We start from the raw sequence: 17,212 nt of genomic DNA, 5'->3' as shown, positions 1-17,212 counted from the left end.
TGATATTGAGCCTTTTTATTACCCCTTTTCACAGATGTAGTCAGTTTGATTCCTGTGTGTTCCATCTGGCAAGGTCCACATGTATAGTGGCAGTTCATGTTATTTAAAAAAGGTATTTGCAATGAATAAATTGTTGGTCTTGTGAAATTCTGTCATGCAATCTCCAGCATCATTTCTATCACCAAGGCCATATCTTCCAACTAGTGATCCTTCCCCTCTGTTTCCAACTTTTGATTCCAATCACCAGTGATTATCAATGCATCTTGATTGCATACTTGATCAGTTTCAAACTGGAAAAGTTAGTAAAAATCTTCAGTTTCTTCATCTTTGGCATTAGTGGTTGGTACATAAAATTGAATAAAAGTCTTATCAAATGGTCTTCTTTGCAGGCATATGGGTATTATCCTTTCAATGACATTGCTGTATTTCAGGATAGATCTTGAAATGTTTTTTCCAACTCGTCATTCCCAGTGTAGTATACCATGTGATTGCTAATTAAAAATGGCCAATACCAGTCCATTTCAGCTGATTAATGCCGAGGATATCGATTTTTGTGTGTTCCATTTCATTTTTGTTGACTTCCAATTTTTCTAGATTCATACTTCGTACATTCTATGTTCTGATTATTAACGGATGTTTGCATTTGTTTCTTCTCATTTTGGGTCATGCCACATCAGCAAATGAAGGTTCCAAAAGCTTAACTTCATCCATGTCATTAAGGTTGACTCCACTTTGAGGAGTCAGCTCTTCCCCAGTCATATTTTCAGTGCCTTCCAACCTGAGGGGCTTATCTTCGGACACTGTATCAGAAAATGTTCCGCTGCTATTCCTAAGGTTTTCACTGGCCAATTTTTCCAGGAGTGGACTGCCATGTCCCTCTTCTAATCTGTCTTAGTCTGGAAGCTTTGCTGAAACCCGTCCACCATGGGCAACCCTGCTGGTATTTGAAGTACTAGTGGCATAGCTTCCAGAATCACAGCAACATGCAAGCCACCACAGTATGACAAACTGACCAAAAAAAACCTGTTGCCGTTAAGCCAATTCCAACTCAGTGCAACTGTATAGAACAGAGTAGAGCTGCCCCATAGAGTTTCCAAGGCTGAAGTCTTTATGGAAGTAGACTGCACATCTTTCTCCCTGTAGCGGCTTGTGGGTTCGAACCTCCAGCCTTTCAGTTAGCAGCCGAGCACTTTAACCTCTGTGCCATCAGGGTTCTTTATGAAAGCTAAAGGCCGTGATTAAAGAAAGGTTTTCAGGTACCAAGAGTTTGAATTGTGCTGGAGGTTTTTCACATTGAGGCAATGCACCCTGGTAAGATTTGGGAGTGAGAAGTAAACAGTTCTTTTATAAAATGAAAGCTAATTAAAAAAAAAATTTTTTTTAAAGGTACCACAAAAACTTTTTCAGGCAGATCCATTTAGGTCAGAGTACATATGAATGTTACGGTTCTAGAAACCGGTTCTCTTAAGATGATCCATGCCACATTGGTATGCCTCCTGCAAGTCTTTGTGAACTTATCTTCTTTATATGCAGAAGAGGAAACTGAGTCTTACAGAACTTAAGAAGTTTGCCTAAAGTAGTGCAGCTAGAAATCGGTAGAGCTAACATCCAGACACAGCTGTTTCTCACCCCAGAGTCCATGCCGTCTCTGTGACATTGCTTATAATCCATCCACATCCTTACACAGTCATTATCCTTCAAGGAAATGATCCAGAGATATTTTGCTGCTCTCTCCAAGATACGTTTAAAGTGAATAGCAGCTTCCTTGTTATAGCTCAGTATCCCCAGTGTTAGGCTCTGTGGGGTCTGCGCAGGGTTTGTGCTCACTAAATGTTAGATGATTATTCAAGTTTGGAATTGTTAGCGATTTGAAAATGATAGCCCAAGCTAGTGAAGTTAGGCTACAGTGGTTCAAACTGATAATCACCATGTGCCTTGCTAAGTGCTGATGATGCCAACTGAGAGGATGTCAACTATTGATAGCAGTTAGTGACCTGAATCCGGGGCATGGATAATGGTTCTCTCACTTATGACCTATGTTTTCTGGGCAAGTTATTTCACCACTATGGGCCTCAGTTTCCTTGTCTGCAAAGTGGAATTAATAATAGTAGGATTGTTGTAACAATTAAGAGAGATAATGCTTGTAAAAAGCTTACTACAGTGTTTGGCGTATAGTAAGTGCTTGATAAATATGAATTATTATCCTATACCAGTGGTTCTCAACAGGGAGCAATTTTACTCCCTGGGAATATTTGGCAATGTCTGGAGACTGTTTCGATTGTCACAGGTGGAGGTTGTCATCGCTATTGGCATTCAGTGGGTAGAGGCTAGGGATGCTGCTAAACATTCTATAATCCACAGGGCAGCCCCTTACAAGTTCCACATGTCAACAGTACTGAGGTTGAAGGACTGTGCTCTATACTGACAAACTGAATTAATGCTCTAAAGTAAGAGTCAAAAAAATTAGTGAAGTGTCTCTTTTTAAACAGTTATAGAGGAAATATCAAAGTCATGTGACTCTACTAGGGTCGAATTATCTCTCTGGGTATCAAGTCCTTTCCTGGCTCTAAATGTTGGCTCGTTTATTCCCTTTGTCTAGAATATCCCATGTCTTGTCTGCTTGTTCAGTTCTTAACCAGTGTTTCGGGACTCCTCACAAACTCAGTGTTCCTATGAAACCTTTTCTCTCCTCTTCTTCCATAGATGCATTGCCCTGACACAGTTAGACCCAGATTTTTTGCTTTTCTTAAATATCATTTCTATGTTCACACTTACCACGTGGTATTATAATTTTTGGTAGATTTTTCTCCGCTAATATTCTCTGAATTCTTTTAGGAGAGGGTTATATCTCTTTCATTTTTTTATTCCCTCTGCTACCCAGCACCTGGTCTTGGAGTAAGCATTAATTTTTGGTGAATGAGTGAATGAGTAAATAAATAAAACAAACAGCAGGTTTAGATACTAGAACACAGCATATGGAAACTCTGCTTAGTTCCCATCTCCCTGAGAATTTTCCATTCCTTTTTTGGAGAAGTGAAGGTGAACAAGTCTACTGACCCTGAGAAGCGCTGGCTTAGAATCAAAGTAAGCCATCTGCAAGGCAGAGTTCAGCAATAGGAAGTGGCTAATCACACATTTATCTCTTTCATGTTATCTAGTTACTGAGATTATTTCCAAATTTATTCCTACAAGCAGTGGTATTGTGTGTGTTTAAAGCTGTTTGCATGTATTGATGTTTGGAATAGTGTTTTCGTTCATGTAACAGTGCAAGACATGGCATTCCAGATTTACTATGGATTTTTACTTTTTAAGAAATCATTTAACAAATACGTAATGTTAATTGTTGGGCAATTTTCCGTTAAACCTTGAGATTTGTAAATTTTATCAAAATATGGAAGCAATTATAAAAAGAAATTCATGAACTGTAAAACAAATTATAAGAAAAAAATAAATTAACACACATTATGTGTAAAATACTTAAGGCAAAACTAGAAAAATTAAGTGCCTTAAATTCTCCTTACTGCTGGGCAGGTACAAAAATTCTAGTTCTCTACTAAGCCTCCACTGATACTATCCAGACTGGGAGGAGTAGAAATGCCTGACACCACGGGGAGGGGAGGGGTAGCCTCATTACAGCTGGATGGTGGTGAAATTTCTGACCCTCTACTAGCCCTCTTCTAGCCCTCCTCTGATATTACCCCCGTAAGGAGAGGGAGAAAAAAAAAAAAAAATTCTGGGTCTGTTGAGCAAACAGACACACACCATCCCCCCCTTCTGTGAGCTTCACTGACACCTCAGGACACCAGGTCTCATTACCATCCAGCAAGGATGCAAGCCTGGACTCCCTACTTGCATTTTCTGATACCACTCCAGTGGGCTGTCAGGGTACCTTGCTTTGTTGTTGTTGTTAGGTGCTGTCGAGTCAGTTCCGACTCACAGCGACCCCATGCACAATGGAACAAAACACTGCTTGGTCCTGCATCATCCTCACAATCACTGCTGTGTTTGAGCCCATTGTTGTAGCCACTGTGTCGATCCATCTCATTGAGGGTCTCCCTCTCTTTCGCGGACCCTCTACTTTAACATGCATGATCTCTTTTTCCAGGGACTGGTCTCTCCTAATTACATGTCCAAATTAAGCAAGACAAAGTCTCACTATCCTCGCTTCTGTGGAGCATTCTGGCTGTACTTCATCCAGAAGTGCCGTGCTACAGCCTTGCAAAGATGGAAGTCTAGACATCTAGCTCCGCCTTTGCTAGTATGGATGGGAGTGAGGCCACGGTTGTTTTTGTTTGTTTTGTTTTTTTCTGCAGTGTTTGGCTGGGGTAGAGTGATTATTGTCTAAAGTTTCCTGTCTTGCTAGGCTACCCCTTTCCTGATCCTTTGGTTAGAGAGAGCAGGATTTTGTTGGGGCTTTTTTTTTTTCTTTCCTGTGCCCATTGGTGTTTCTCGGTTGCCCGCTTCTTCAGGTACAAGTCTGGAATATGTGAGAAAATAGAAAACACAGGGAACTCAACACGATGTTTTTCCATGGACCCCAAATTTCCTAGCTGATCTGCCTTCTTACATTCATCTTTCAGAGTCTTCTTACAATTATTTTGTATATAACGCTCAGGGTTTCTAGTTGTCCTTAGCCAGGAGGAATAGGAAAAGTTATGTCTGCACTGTTTTCCCAGAAATGGATGCCTCCTGCTTTTTGTGTTTGTCATTTCCTCTCTGTTGGCAGATTTTTCCTTCTTGCTTGTGTCAGTCCAACAGTTGCATTGCTCTTTAGGTGTTAATTTAATTTAATTAGGGATACCCTTTTTAGAAGCATAGTAATGTCTGTTTTTCATCTGGTGCCTGATGATGACTATTATTTCTACTGAAACAAAATGGAAAGTGGAAAAAAAAAAGTTAGTGGCCAATAAGTACACTAAGTAAAGAATAATAACTTAGAAAGTGTTTAATGGAGAAAAACAGAGAAATAATTTAGCAAAAAATATTAATTAATCATAGCTCAAGCTCTTCTTAAATTGTCCTTAAGTATAGGAATATGTGGGAGGAAATATATCATACCATGTGCTTAAGAATGAAATGTTATTGCCCTCCAAAATCACTCTCCAAAATGCACCCAAAGTAGTCTCATCATACACCCTGACTTAAAACCTTCCCATTGTTTATAGAATAAAGTCCTAGCTTTTTAGTGTGCCTTACCTACCCCTGATGAATTTTACTCACTTACCTTTCCACCCTCACCCTTCACTGCACACCAGCCAAGAGTGAGCTCTCTCTCTCTTTTTTTTTCCAGACATACCATGCTTTCTCTTGTCTCTGGGCCTGCACATGCCAGTCCCTCTGCTTAGAATGCCATCACCCAGCTCTTGTTCCTCCCATCACTGCTATTCATGGTTCTGGTCTAACTTTTCAAATCACTTTGACCAACAAATCTTACCTGCCTACCCCACCCTTGCCTCAGGTCTGGATGATGTCACTCTTATATGTTGTCATAACACGTGGTACATTGCCCTTATTTAATTATCTGTCTGAAACCACAAGTTTTGTGAGGGCACAGCAGAGTTCTGTGTTATTCTTGGCTCTACCCCCATTACCCCATTATCTGTCACATCCTTTCCATAGTTACAGAGGGTCATGAAATTTTTGTTTTACAACTACTTGGCTGCAGACATGATCACCCATGCTGTAGGGATGGAAAAACCAGTTTTCCAGTTGATTATATAACTTAGAGAAGGTCAGACAGTGTCAGAGCGAGTAATAATTTGCAGAATTCTTACCCTTGTACTCAATCCTTTGCACCACACCCTACTGTAATGGATGAAATGGAAGCAAGGTGGTGACATGGTGAAATTTAATATGTTGAAAGCAACGCGATTGCCAAAGTAAAATATTTGCAATTTTATTTACACACAAATTATTCAGAAGATAATCCAAGCATTTTAATATGGGACTATTAAAGGAAAAAAATATTAGATGACTGGAGTACTTCAAGGTGCAGTAGACTAGACCACACAGATCAGCAGAATGAATGCTAGGCAGATCAGATCATTCTGAAGCAGGTCTTATGCAAACTATATAAGGAAATCAGTTAAACATGTCAATCGACTCCTTTAAGTATTTATTGAATATCTTTAGGTACTTTGAGAGCTATGATTGTTTCACAGTCCTTGCCTTAAAGCAGCTTATTATGCTATAGAGTCTTAATTACTATAAACGAGTTAGAATGTGTGTCATGAACCAAGAGTTGTGATTTATCCAGTCCTAAGCAATTGGGAGTGAAAGAAAAAAAAATGATGTGATCTACACGAGACACAAATGCTGTAGCTGTGCAAAACAGTTTATCTTTACTTAAGGAGCTGATGAGTTTGAATGATGAGCAAGATTTGGACACATTGAAATGGGAGATGCTATTGTGGAGAACAAAAAGTACAGGCATAGTGGATTCAAAGCAAAAAAGGTAAGGAGTAAGGACTAGATTGGATAGGAACTTGAATTCCAGGCTACAGAGATGGCCTTCGGCTTATTGGCAATGGTGAGCTATTGAAGAATTTTGAGCAGAGAAGAGGTATGATCAAAGCAGCATTTTAGCCGTATTAATTTGGCATCTGTGGACAGACATCAATCTGAAGTAACCTAGAAAAAGATGTATGTATGGAGTTTACAACATCAATCTAGGTATAAAACAAAGTCCTGCATAAAGTCAGCAGCACTGGGCATGGAAAACAGCAACTGATATAAGCCACACTTCCAAACACCTACAGACCTTAGTGTCTTATTGAATGGTAGGTGGAGGAGATGAGGAAGGGGAAAGATCAAAGGCAACTGTAATATTTCAAACCTGAGATTTTACTCATAACTTATCCCTCTTTATAGGCTCCGAAAGGAAACAAGGTCGATGACAAACACCACGCTTCATTCAGACTCTATTCCTTTCTGGTCAGTAAGGTCAAGTGTTATTAGGTCCAAGGTGTATTGATTATTTCCTTCCTTAGGACAGGCAGATATGCATCAGTACAGTTGTAAAAGTTGTTAAAGTATTGACAAACTTATGTACCAGTTGGTAAATAGCTGCTGTCCCAAGTCACCTGAGTGCCCCTTAACTGAATTGTCCCCTTTTCCAGGATCACTGGCCCATTCCACCATCCAGCACCTACAGAGATAGTATTTGGCAAATCACTCAGCCTGTAAAACCCTGCTTTGCTGCTACAGCTACTACAGTCTCTTCTCGTTGACCAGAGACCACATCATTCTGGGTTATAATATTTTGAATATCACCAGTGGCATTTTCTCCCAGAAGGTCCTCAAGTTCTTCAAGCAAATACACTTCTGTTGGGCCTACACATATCTGAGTCTCAGGGATGGGTCTACCTTAGATTCAAGTTGAAACTCAATTATACTGAAATTCACAGGACCTCATATTTAAATCATGATTAGCTGGTAATTTAAAAAACTGTTAACAGTGCTGATGAGAGCACAGTAAGACGTGTGCTTTCATTCCTGATAATAAGAATATAAAATAATTAGACAGTAGGCTCACCAGTTTTTAAAAATTAATATTGTTTTACCTAAAAAATTTTTTAAATGCATCAAAGATTTAAGTGAATAAGCTATTTATTAAAAAATAGTTTAAAATTGTAAAAAATTTGGAATTATTCTAAGTGTCTGTCTTAGTTATCCAGTGCTGCTATAACAGAAATACCACAAGTGGATGGTTTTAACAAACAGAAATTTATTGTCTCACAATGTAGGAGGCTAGAAGTCCAAATTCAGGGCACCAGCTCCAGGGGAAGGCTTTCTCTTTCTGTCCACTCTGGGGAAAGGCCCTTGTCATCAATCTTCCCATGGGCCTAGGAGTTTCTTAGCACAGGGACCCCAGGTCCAAAGAATGTGCTCTGCCCCTGGCTCTTCTTTCTTGGTGGTATCAGGCCCCTCTCTGCTCACTTCTCTCTTTTATAACTCAAAAGTGATTGACTCAAGATACAAACTAATTCTGTAGATTGTGTCCTGCCTCATTAACATAACTGAATCTAATCTTGTCTCATTAACATCTTCGAGGTTAGGATTTAGGACACATAGGATAATTACAGGACATGAGATCACAAAATGGCAGACAACCACACAGTACTAAGAATCATGGCCTAGCCAAGTTGACACATATTTTGGTGGGGGGACACAGTTCAATCCATAACAAAGTCAAACATTAAAAGAATAGTTAAACCAGAGTGGCTTAAATTATGGTAGATTTTCTTCTTAAGACAATTCAGAATTAGCTATTTTAGAAAAAAAATAAGATTAAACATAGTTTTAAAAATCTCCAGAGGTCTCTCCTAAAAGTGCTTGCCCACAAAATTATAAAATTCAGGCTAATCTCACATTTCTCATCCAGACAGTAAACACCTTAAGACAAGTAAGTCTACAAAGCTTTCAATGAAAAAGACTTTGCCTAAGTATTCTGTACTCAACCAGTTTGTATTTATGTATGACTGTATGTGTGTGTGTGTATGCGTGTGTGTGTGTACATTTATAGAAATTCTTAACATATGACAATTACTTTGCTGTTCCATCCTCTTTTGGCAACAATCATTTGAGGATTTTGTACTTTGTTTTTTGATAGGCTTATCCTGATCCATTAGTAATCTCTTGGCTAGTCTGAGCAGGTGCTGACTTTTGCAACATGGTATCCTGCAGTTTGGATACCATTTCTTGCTATGGCACCACACAGGGCTCAAAATTATAATTTTGTCCAAGTGGTCTGTAGTCCAGCCAAATGTGCTAACCACTTATAAGAAGATTGGCAGGGTGCCAGTTGGTTGGGATGTGCAGAATCTGGGGTGGTTGAAAATCTCCTCACCTAATTCATCATTGAAAACAGAAAGAATCTTGGCTATCTAACAGAAAACAAAGCCCCTTGTGTACCTGCCTGGTCCTTGTCTTGTATTTTTGAAGATATTGACTCAGGATGAGGAAAAGTCATTCCCTTCTAGGGCAACAGATCTCTGTGCTCAAAATTCTAGAACAAAGTGAAATAAATCATACACAAAAGGATAAATTCTGTAGGATTCACATATATGAAATATCTGGAATAGGCAAATGCATAGAAATAAAAAATAGATTAATAGTTATGATGGACTGAGGGAGGATGGGAGTTATTGCTTAAGGGGTATTGAGTTTCTTTTTAAAAAAAATCCTAGCACAACTTTTCTAGGAATAGATTTCTTATTCAGCTCAAATCCATGAAGTGAAGAAGAAGAAGATTATAATAATAAAAAGCCTTTTTCTGAGGGCCCAGGTATGTGCTTTGTGCCTTGTCTAGAAATAGCAGTATCTTCTGGTGGCGTAGTGGTTAAGCGCTACAGCTGCTAACCAAAGGGTCGGCAGTTTGAATCCGCCAGGCACTCCTTGGAAACTCTACCAGATAGTTCTCCTCTGTCCTGTAGGGTTGCTATGAGTCGGAAACGACTCGATGGCAGTGGGTTTGGTTGTTTTGGTTTTGAGGGTTGTTGAGTTGTGCAGCTCTAGAGGGTGCCATTATAATCTGTGTGTCTGGGGTCCCTTGGAGATGTGTACTGTACAGCCTGAGTGTAGCTGATGCAGCTGCCCTGAAACTATGTCCTCTAAGGCAAGTCATTAACCTTTAAAGATGAATTGTGCAAGGAAAACACTCTCAATATTTATCAGGGTTTTTGTTTTTTTTTAAATCTGAGATTATATATAAGAAAGAATTGTATAAAATATAAAACACTGTATAACATGTTACTAATACTAACTTAAAAAGTCATCTAAGGAATTGGTATTTAGTGGTTAAGACAGATTAGAGAGAAGAGAGACTTCTTGGTGTTTTATCATTTCCAAACTGGGTGGTATTTTAATTTATGTCAAAGAACTGGGTTAGGTCAGCTGAAGAAAAATCTAATGTTAGCACAAATGATAATTTCAAGAATCACACTTCCAGTAATAGTAGCTGATAGCCCGTCAAGATGTTTCTGAAAAGTCAAAGTGCTTATTTTAACAACAAAAAGAGCACTTAGAAATAACATTTGGTACATTTCCAGCAAGAAAGCATATCAAGAAAGGAAAAAAAAAAAAGCAAATACCATAGCACTGTACCAACACTTGTGAAACTTGTTTAAACTACAGTTTTAGTTAGTCTTTTCAACTTTTACTTGTTTTTACATGAGGAGCTTTTCCCTCTTGGGAATCAAGGAAGTTGATTACACCTCTCCCACTAGGAATTGTGCAATGCTCTCAAATAAAGTCTGTTTTCCATTAACATTATGAATTTCACAATACATTTCCAAATGTACTTTTGGATATTTTTATCTAAACCACTGTTCTCCAGTATTGTAAATTTTTTATTACTAAAGGTTTGGAGAGTAATATTCTAAGATTAGTTCCTTCTCATATGCTATTATTTTAAAAAATAAATTATAAAAATTTTAGTCAGAATCTTTAAGTTACTTTTTAATATTATTCTGTTAATAGGAATATCAAATGTTAGCATTGGAAGGAATCACAGACATCAATAATACAACTTTTGTATTTTGTAGCAAAAAAAAAATAAAACTCGTTAACTTGTTGGTGATTTCATAGATTATTAGTCAAAAAGCCAACCTGCAACTCAGACATCTTGACTCCAAGTCTAATACCCTTCTGTTTGCTCTGTTGTTAGTCTCCTTGACATTAGTCCTCCCTCTACACCAAACCCACCCTCCACCTTCCAACAGCACTTCTTTTCCCTTGTTCCCCTTTCACTGAGTGACTGCAGGATCAGGCAATGGGACAGACAATGACTGGGTCAGATATTTGAAGAAACCCTGAACTCTCAGAGAGTGTGTCAGAGAGACAAGTGCATATATTACGTACAGTGTACTCTGGGAGCATAGAAGAGAAGGCAAGGAGAACCTTTGAAGAGTGGGCAAGAGTCTTGAAGGATGTTGGAAGTTTACTTAGAGAAAGGAAAGTGTTTGCAAAGGCAGAAGCTAAATGGATAATATGAAAAGGAAATAATATTACCAAGCATCAGAGCATCTACTGAGCACAAGTCTATAAAAGCAGTAAAATTATCTCTTTTATGGTTGAGAAAATATCGGGTTGGGGGACAATATTCTAGTACTGACTGAATGCTAACTACATGCCAGGCCTTGTTGCTTTATTCATATTATTTCAATTAATCCTAACAAAAAAATTATAAAGGAAGTATTATCATTACGCATGAAGAAACTTAAGTCTTGGAGAAATTAAGTAAATTGCTTGAAATCCCAAGAGCAATAAATTGGAGGTTGAGGGTGGGACAGACTAGCTCTGCTTGATTCTGAAGCAGGTTCTAATCAGGATTTGAAATTCACTGGTGAGAAGGTAACAGAGAGATCAAAAATACCTTTATATGCCAGGCTAAAGAGATAGGGCTTTATTCTCTTGGTGCAGTTTTTAGGCAGAAAGTGATTTGATCAAGTTTATACCTTAGAAAAACGTTCAGATAGCAACATCCATGAATTGAAGGGAAGAGACAGCTGTCTTCTTTGTCAGTTTTTCTACTCAGCATTCATGTCTCTCCCATATACTAGCAGAAGCTCTTTACATATTAAGTTTCTTTCTCCATAGGACAGTTTTGCTTATTTGTTTTTTTATTAAATCATTCAAGATTTTAAAAAATATTTAATATTATCTTTGAACATCTACTTATTTACCCACTATAACTTTGGCAAGTTACTTAATCTCTTAGTGCCTTAGTTTCCTTATCTGTAAAATGGGATTGATAGAATGATTTATACAGGTGGAAAATCTAAAATGAATCTAAGAGAGAAAAGTCACAATTTTAAAGGTATTTAAGGAGATTAAAAAAGGTAATATTTATAAAACACGTAGAACAATACCTGGGACGTGGTGAATGCTATGTAAGCATTTGCTAAAAAAATACTTATCACTCACAAGCTGCATAACCTTATTCATGTCATTAAATCTCTCTAAGCCCCCATTTTCTTATTTTTAAAAATGGATATACTTATTAATAATATCAATACATGTCTTAGTTATGTAGTGCTGCTATAACAGAAATACCACAAGTGGGTGACTTTAATAAAGAGAAATTTATTCTTTCACAGCCTGTTGTTGTTGTTAGGTGCCGTTGAGTCGGTTTCAACTCATAGGGACCCTACAGGACAGAACAGAACTGTCCCATAGGGTTTCCAAGGAGCGGCTGGTAGATTTGAACTGCCGACCCGTTGGTTAGCAGTCTAGCTCTTAACCGTTGTGCCACCAGGGTTCCTTTCACAGTGTAGGAGGCTAAAAATGCAAATTCAGGGCATCAGCTCCAGGGGAAGTCTTTCTCTCTCAGTGGGCTCTGGGGGAAGTTCCTTGTCATCAATCTTCCCTGGTGCAGGAGCTTCTCAGTGTAGGACCCCAAGTCCAAAGGACGCACTCTTCTCCTGGCCCATGTTTCTTGGTGGTATGAGGTCTCCCTGTCTCTCTGCTGGCTTCTCTCTTTTATATCTCAAAAGTGATTGACTCAAGACACAACCTAACCTTGTAGATTGAATCCTGCCTTATTAACAAAACTGCCTCTAATCCTGCCTCATTAACATCATAGAAGTAGGATTTACAACACACAGGAAAATCACATCAGATCACAAAATGGTGAACAATCATGAGAATCATAGCCTAGCCAAATTGACACACATTCTGGGAGGACACAATTCAATTCATAACATTACATATGTTAATAATGTTATTAATGATAATACTGTGAGGATTAAAACTGGGATAATTTATATAAAATACTATCACATAATAAGTGCACATCACTTGGTTGTTACTGTTTATTAATAATCAAATGCATAGTGGGACCATGTTACATTTATTTGGCCTAACTCAGTGCTGCAATGCCCTTTATTCCACAATTCCTCTATTATCGAATGCTTAATTTGGGGTTATTTTACAGATGTGTAAATTCAGAGAGATTAAGTTACACATTCACAGTGCAGAGCGAGGATTGGCAGCAAGGTCAATTAGATCCCACTTTTAATCTTTTTTTTTTTCCTTGAACTTGGGAAAAGCAGGCTCTTTATTTTTTTCTACTTCAAACGGTCTATTTCCCATCACTTGGGTTATTTCTCTTCATCCTTTGTCAAGTGCTTTGAACAGAAACAATCAGCTGTGTGCTTTTTGCACATCTACAGTTATTCTCTGCTGAAAGGATCTGAGTGTACGGGTGGCGGAGGTGGAGCTTCATGGGGGGGGAGATGGAATAGGGGATAAACCATATATGTAAAGTCGTGTTTTTTTTTTAAATGAAGGATCACTAATTTCTTTCAGTCCTTTAACATATATTGCTATTTTCAGTTGCCCGCAAATAAGCCCACACTTACCATGCAGCATTGTGTTGTAATTATAGTTAATTATAGGCCACAGAAGGCCATTTCATAACCTGCAAATAAACTGTTCAAAAATTTTTTGGTTTCTCCTCTCCTTTGAATTATATTTTATTTCTATGAATAGCTTTTGTTGGCTTTTTTTTTCCCCCTCTGATTTCTTTCCAAATTTTTTTGAATACCAAATGACGTACCACATGAAATGGACTTCTGTTGCTTGTTGTCTGCCCACAGCTTGCCCATCAGGGACATACAAGCCTGAAGGCTCACCAGGAGGGATCAGCACTTGCATTCTGTGTCCTGATGAAAATCACACCTCTCCACCTGGAAGCACGACCCCTGAGGACTGTGTCTGCAAGGAGGGCTACCGGGCGTCCGGGCAGACCTGCGAAGGTCAGTCTCCACCATACCGTGTAAATATTGGCAGATAGGAAGTCCTGGAGCTGACTGATCTCTGTGAGGGCAATAATGCTCATGTTTTAATCCAATTTATTTATAATGAACTTTAACATCGCTTTCTCTAATCATATGGGGGGGGGATGATATTTGCTTTGATTATGCAGCATTTTTTATTATCACTAAACACACCCTCATCTTGCTCCAGATAAAGGGGTCTGAGATCCTAGGAGTGATTAAACAATGAAATCAGAAAGGTTTAGTACATGGAAAAAATGAATCTAAGAGAGAAAAGTCACAGTTTTAACAACATATTTGGAGAATGAGTGAGCTAATAAGGGCTCTGGTGATAGTCAATTCTATTTTTTTTTTTTAAAAAAACTTTGTAGGTGAAGTGTCTCAGTGTTTATTCATATCGAAATTTTTGAAAATAGTATATACCATGCACAAGAAGCTGTGACTCTTGGAGTTTGTGGCAAATACATTTTGCTATCCTTCTTTATTCTTTTCTATTTTGTGCCACCTTAATTAAGGGGGAAAAAAGCTAGTGACTTGTGAAGGTCAAGCACTAGGACATCTCATATCCACAAAGGTAGGAAAATAAACATTTTTTAAAGCTTAAAAAAATAATATTTAACCTGCATTTAAGATTTAATTGAAAGTAAATACCTCATAGGAGTCAGATGTAAAGGTTTTTCTTCCATGTATATGCTTAGAAATTTAAATGTAAGAAATGGGAACGCTGAGGGGAATTGAGATGGAATGTTCCCTTTAAGAAGAAAAGACTATATCATATACAAAGGCCAATTTTGCTTTTCGCTCTTATTCCTGTAAATGTTAGTTGTCCACTGCCCTACCCTGAAGCCTCCTGAAAACGGCTACTTTATCCAGAACACTTGCAACAACCACTTCAATGCAGCCTGTGGGGTCCGATGTCTCCCTGGATTTGACCTCGTGGGAAGCAGCATCCTCTTGTGTCTACCCAATGGCATGTGGTCTGGTTCAGAGAGTTCCTGCAGAGGTATGCAGACTGCCAATTCACATTGTTTTTTTGATTGCTGTGCTTGAGTTCCTTGATTTCAATTCTAATGGACCAGTCAGTTCTATGTTTCTTTTGATTTCGTAGACCACAGACCACAGAAAGAAGAAAAGTTATAGGAAGTTTGAAGTCAGAATTACTAAGTTCAGTTGAGCACATCATCATAAACTATGCCCCGTACATTCCTTTTATCAACAGGCAAAGGAACAGCCTGCCTGCAGTAAATGAACAGGTTACCCCAAACCCCAAACTTCAAGAGCCAAGACAGGGTGTCAGGGAGAGTTGTAGAATAGTCAGGGTGGAGGTTGATGCCATCTGTGACTGCAGGACCAGTCTCCTACAACAGGAACAGATGACCAGCATGTCCATCTCCACCTTTCACTTGGACTATACAGCGTTCTATAGGAAGTAAGGAATTTGTGAACGCAGGAACACAAGGAGCCTAATCAGGCCAATAGAGAAGGGAGCAATAACATGTGTAGAGCCTCAGGCTCCCACAATCAAATACACAGAAACAAGGAGCAGAATATTGCCTCTATTCATCTCCACTCTTGACATCTCCAGGACCTATTTTTCTTCTTCTTTTTCGAACTGGTGTATAGCCAGCTTCCTAAGGTTTCACTAGTATGGTTGGAAGGAAAGAATATTTAAGAAAAGGCAGGAAGGAAGCAAGCTAAAGGACTTTATGACCTCCACCAGAGGAAATACAAGATACCCAGTTGTATTTGAATTTTAAATAAAAAAGAATTTTTCTGCATAAGTAGGTCCCATGCAAGATTTGGGACTTACTTATACAAAAACAGTATTTGTTGACTTTCTGAAATTCAAATTAAACTGGACATTGTGGTTTTTTGTTTGTTTTTGTTTTTTACAAAATCTGGCAAAACCACTACTACTTCATTCCTTAGGCATCCCTTGGAAATAAACTTTCCTGGGAATTTGACTACTCCAAGACCCCAGAAATTGCCACTGGTATAGGGTAAAGGATCTCTCTTCTGGTCTTTTCTTGGCTCCTAAGCCCAAAAAGGAAGTCTACCTACTTCCAAGTTCCAGGTTATTTGTGAACCCCAGCAGACATCCAAGAAATGAGAGAAATATGAAAGCAAAAATATTTCCTAGGGAAAAAATTGCACTGACACAGTGAATGGACATAGTTAAAAGCCAAAGTAATAAATTAGAACACCTATTCAAGAAATTCTTCCACAAAGTAGAGCGAAATTTCAAAGACAGAAAAGAATGAAAGAATAGATAAAGTGACAGGAGAATAGTCACAGAAAATACAGTATTCTCATATTAGGAATCCTGAGAGAGAATGGAGTCAGTGGAGGAGAAACACTAAAAGAAGATCAAAGAATATACCCTCAGGCTGAAATCTTAAAAATACACCCAACTGAAATCTTTGATACTCAGTTTAAAATCACTTACCCAGTGCCAGAAAAAATATATTAAAAGCAGACCCACGTCTGGAAATAATCCTAGTGAAATTTCTAAATGCTCTAGAAAAATAGAGAATTATGTCTATTTTTTTTTTTTTTCTTAGTTAGGAATAACATTACCTACAAAGGAAAGAGAATCTGACTAGCACTGTCCCCTCCCTATAAAAAAAAAATAGCCCCTCTAAATGTTGGAAGATAACAGTACATTTGGAAGAGTCTGAGGAAAAGAATTAGAATCTAGATTTCTGAACAAGCTACTGTTCATATGTGAAGGCAAAAGAAAGACATTTCCAGTTATACAGTCTCAAATGATTAAAAGTTACTTACCTTTACTGAAAAATTCAACCGTATACCTCAAAATATGTTTCTATAAAGTCAAGAGTTATAAGCTCTGTGTGTGTTAAATCTTTACCCTTTCCTCCAAACACCTTGAGGCAGAAGGTAGAAAACATTCCATTTTAACATTCCACTAGCTGGCCTTCCAAAGAAGAATGGGAAAAGCTGGGTAAACTTTTAGGGTATCCTAAAAACTTCAGGATAAGGTCTAGCCCCCGCCTCCCTCTCTACTCTTCACAATCCATACCCCAAGCTTAACGCCGTAAGAAATGGCCATGTTCTCTCGGGAAGCCATCCCTTTGCAAACTATTTCCTCAGCCTTGATGGTCTGATCCCTTTGCCTTTGTCTTTGGTCATTATAACCACCCCCTTCCCCCCTCCCCCGTTGCCAGCCTCCTCAGCCTGGATTGAGTGATCTTTGTGTGTGCATCCCCACATCTGTCCTTCACCTCATTGGAACAATTACACTCTGTATCAGTTAGGATCAGACATGGGAGCACGGTAACCATGAGTGGCATGGGATAAGAGCTTTACTTTAGGAGTTGGACCTTACACGTTGTAGAAAGAATGGGAAACTGAAGGTTCCAGAGGAGAAATTGGAATATCAGAGAATTCCTGACAACTCAGTCTGAGAAACCCAA

The 17,212-nt window shown here is 38.5% G+C and overlaps 1 protein-coding gene across 1 annotated transcript in view; it reads left to right on the top strand.

The window, feature by feature from the left end:
* Positions 1-17,212, top strand: part of SVEP1 (sushi, von Willebrand factor type A, EGF and pentraxin domain containing 1) — a 194,867-nt gene that overhangs the window by 56,689 nt on the left and 120,966 nt on the right. Inside the window, exons 4-5 of the mRNA XM_049896872.1 lie at positions 13,599-13,757; positions 14,602-14,781. Of these exons, the coding sequence (XP_049752829.1) occupies positions 13,599-13,757; positions 14,602-14,781 (339 nt within the window). The remainder of the gene's footprint in view (positions 1-13,598; positions 13,758-14,601; positions 14,782-17,212) is intronic.

The sequence above is a fragment of the Elephas maximus genome, chromosome 9 (genome assembly GCF_024166365.1).
Source record: "Elephas maximus indicus isolate mEleMax1 chromosome 9, mEleMax1 primary haplotype, whole genome shotgun sequence".
NCBI classification, from domain to species: Eukaryota; Metazoa; Chordata; class Mammalia; order Proboscidea; family Elephantidae; genus Elephas; species Elephas maximus.
The sequence above is the reverse complement of the archived record's forward strand: the minus strand, read 5'-3'. Positions and strand labels throughout refer to the sequence as shown.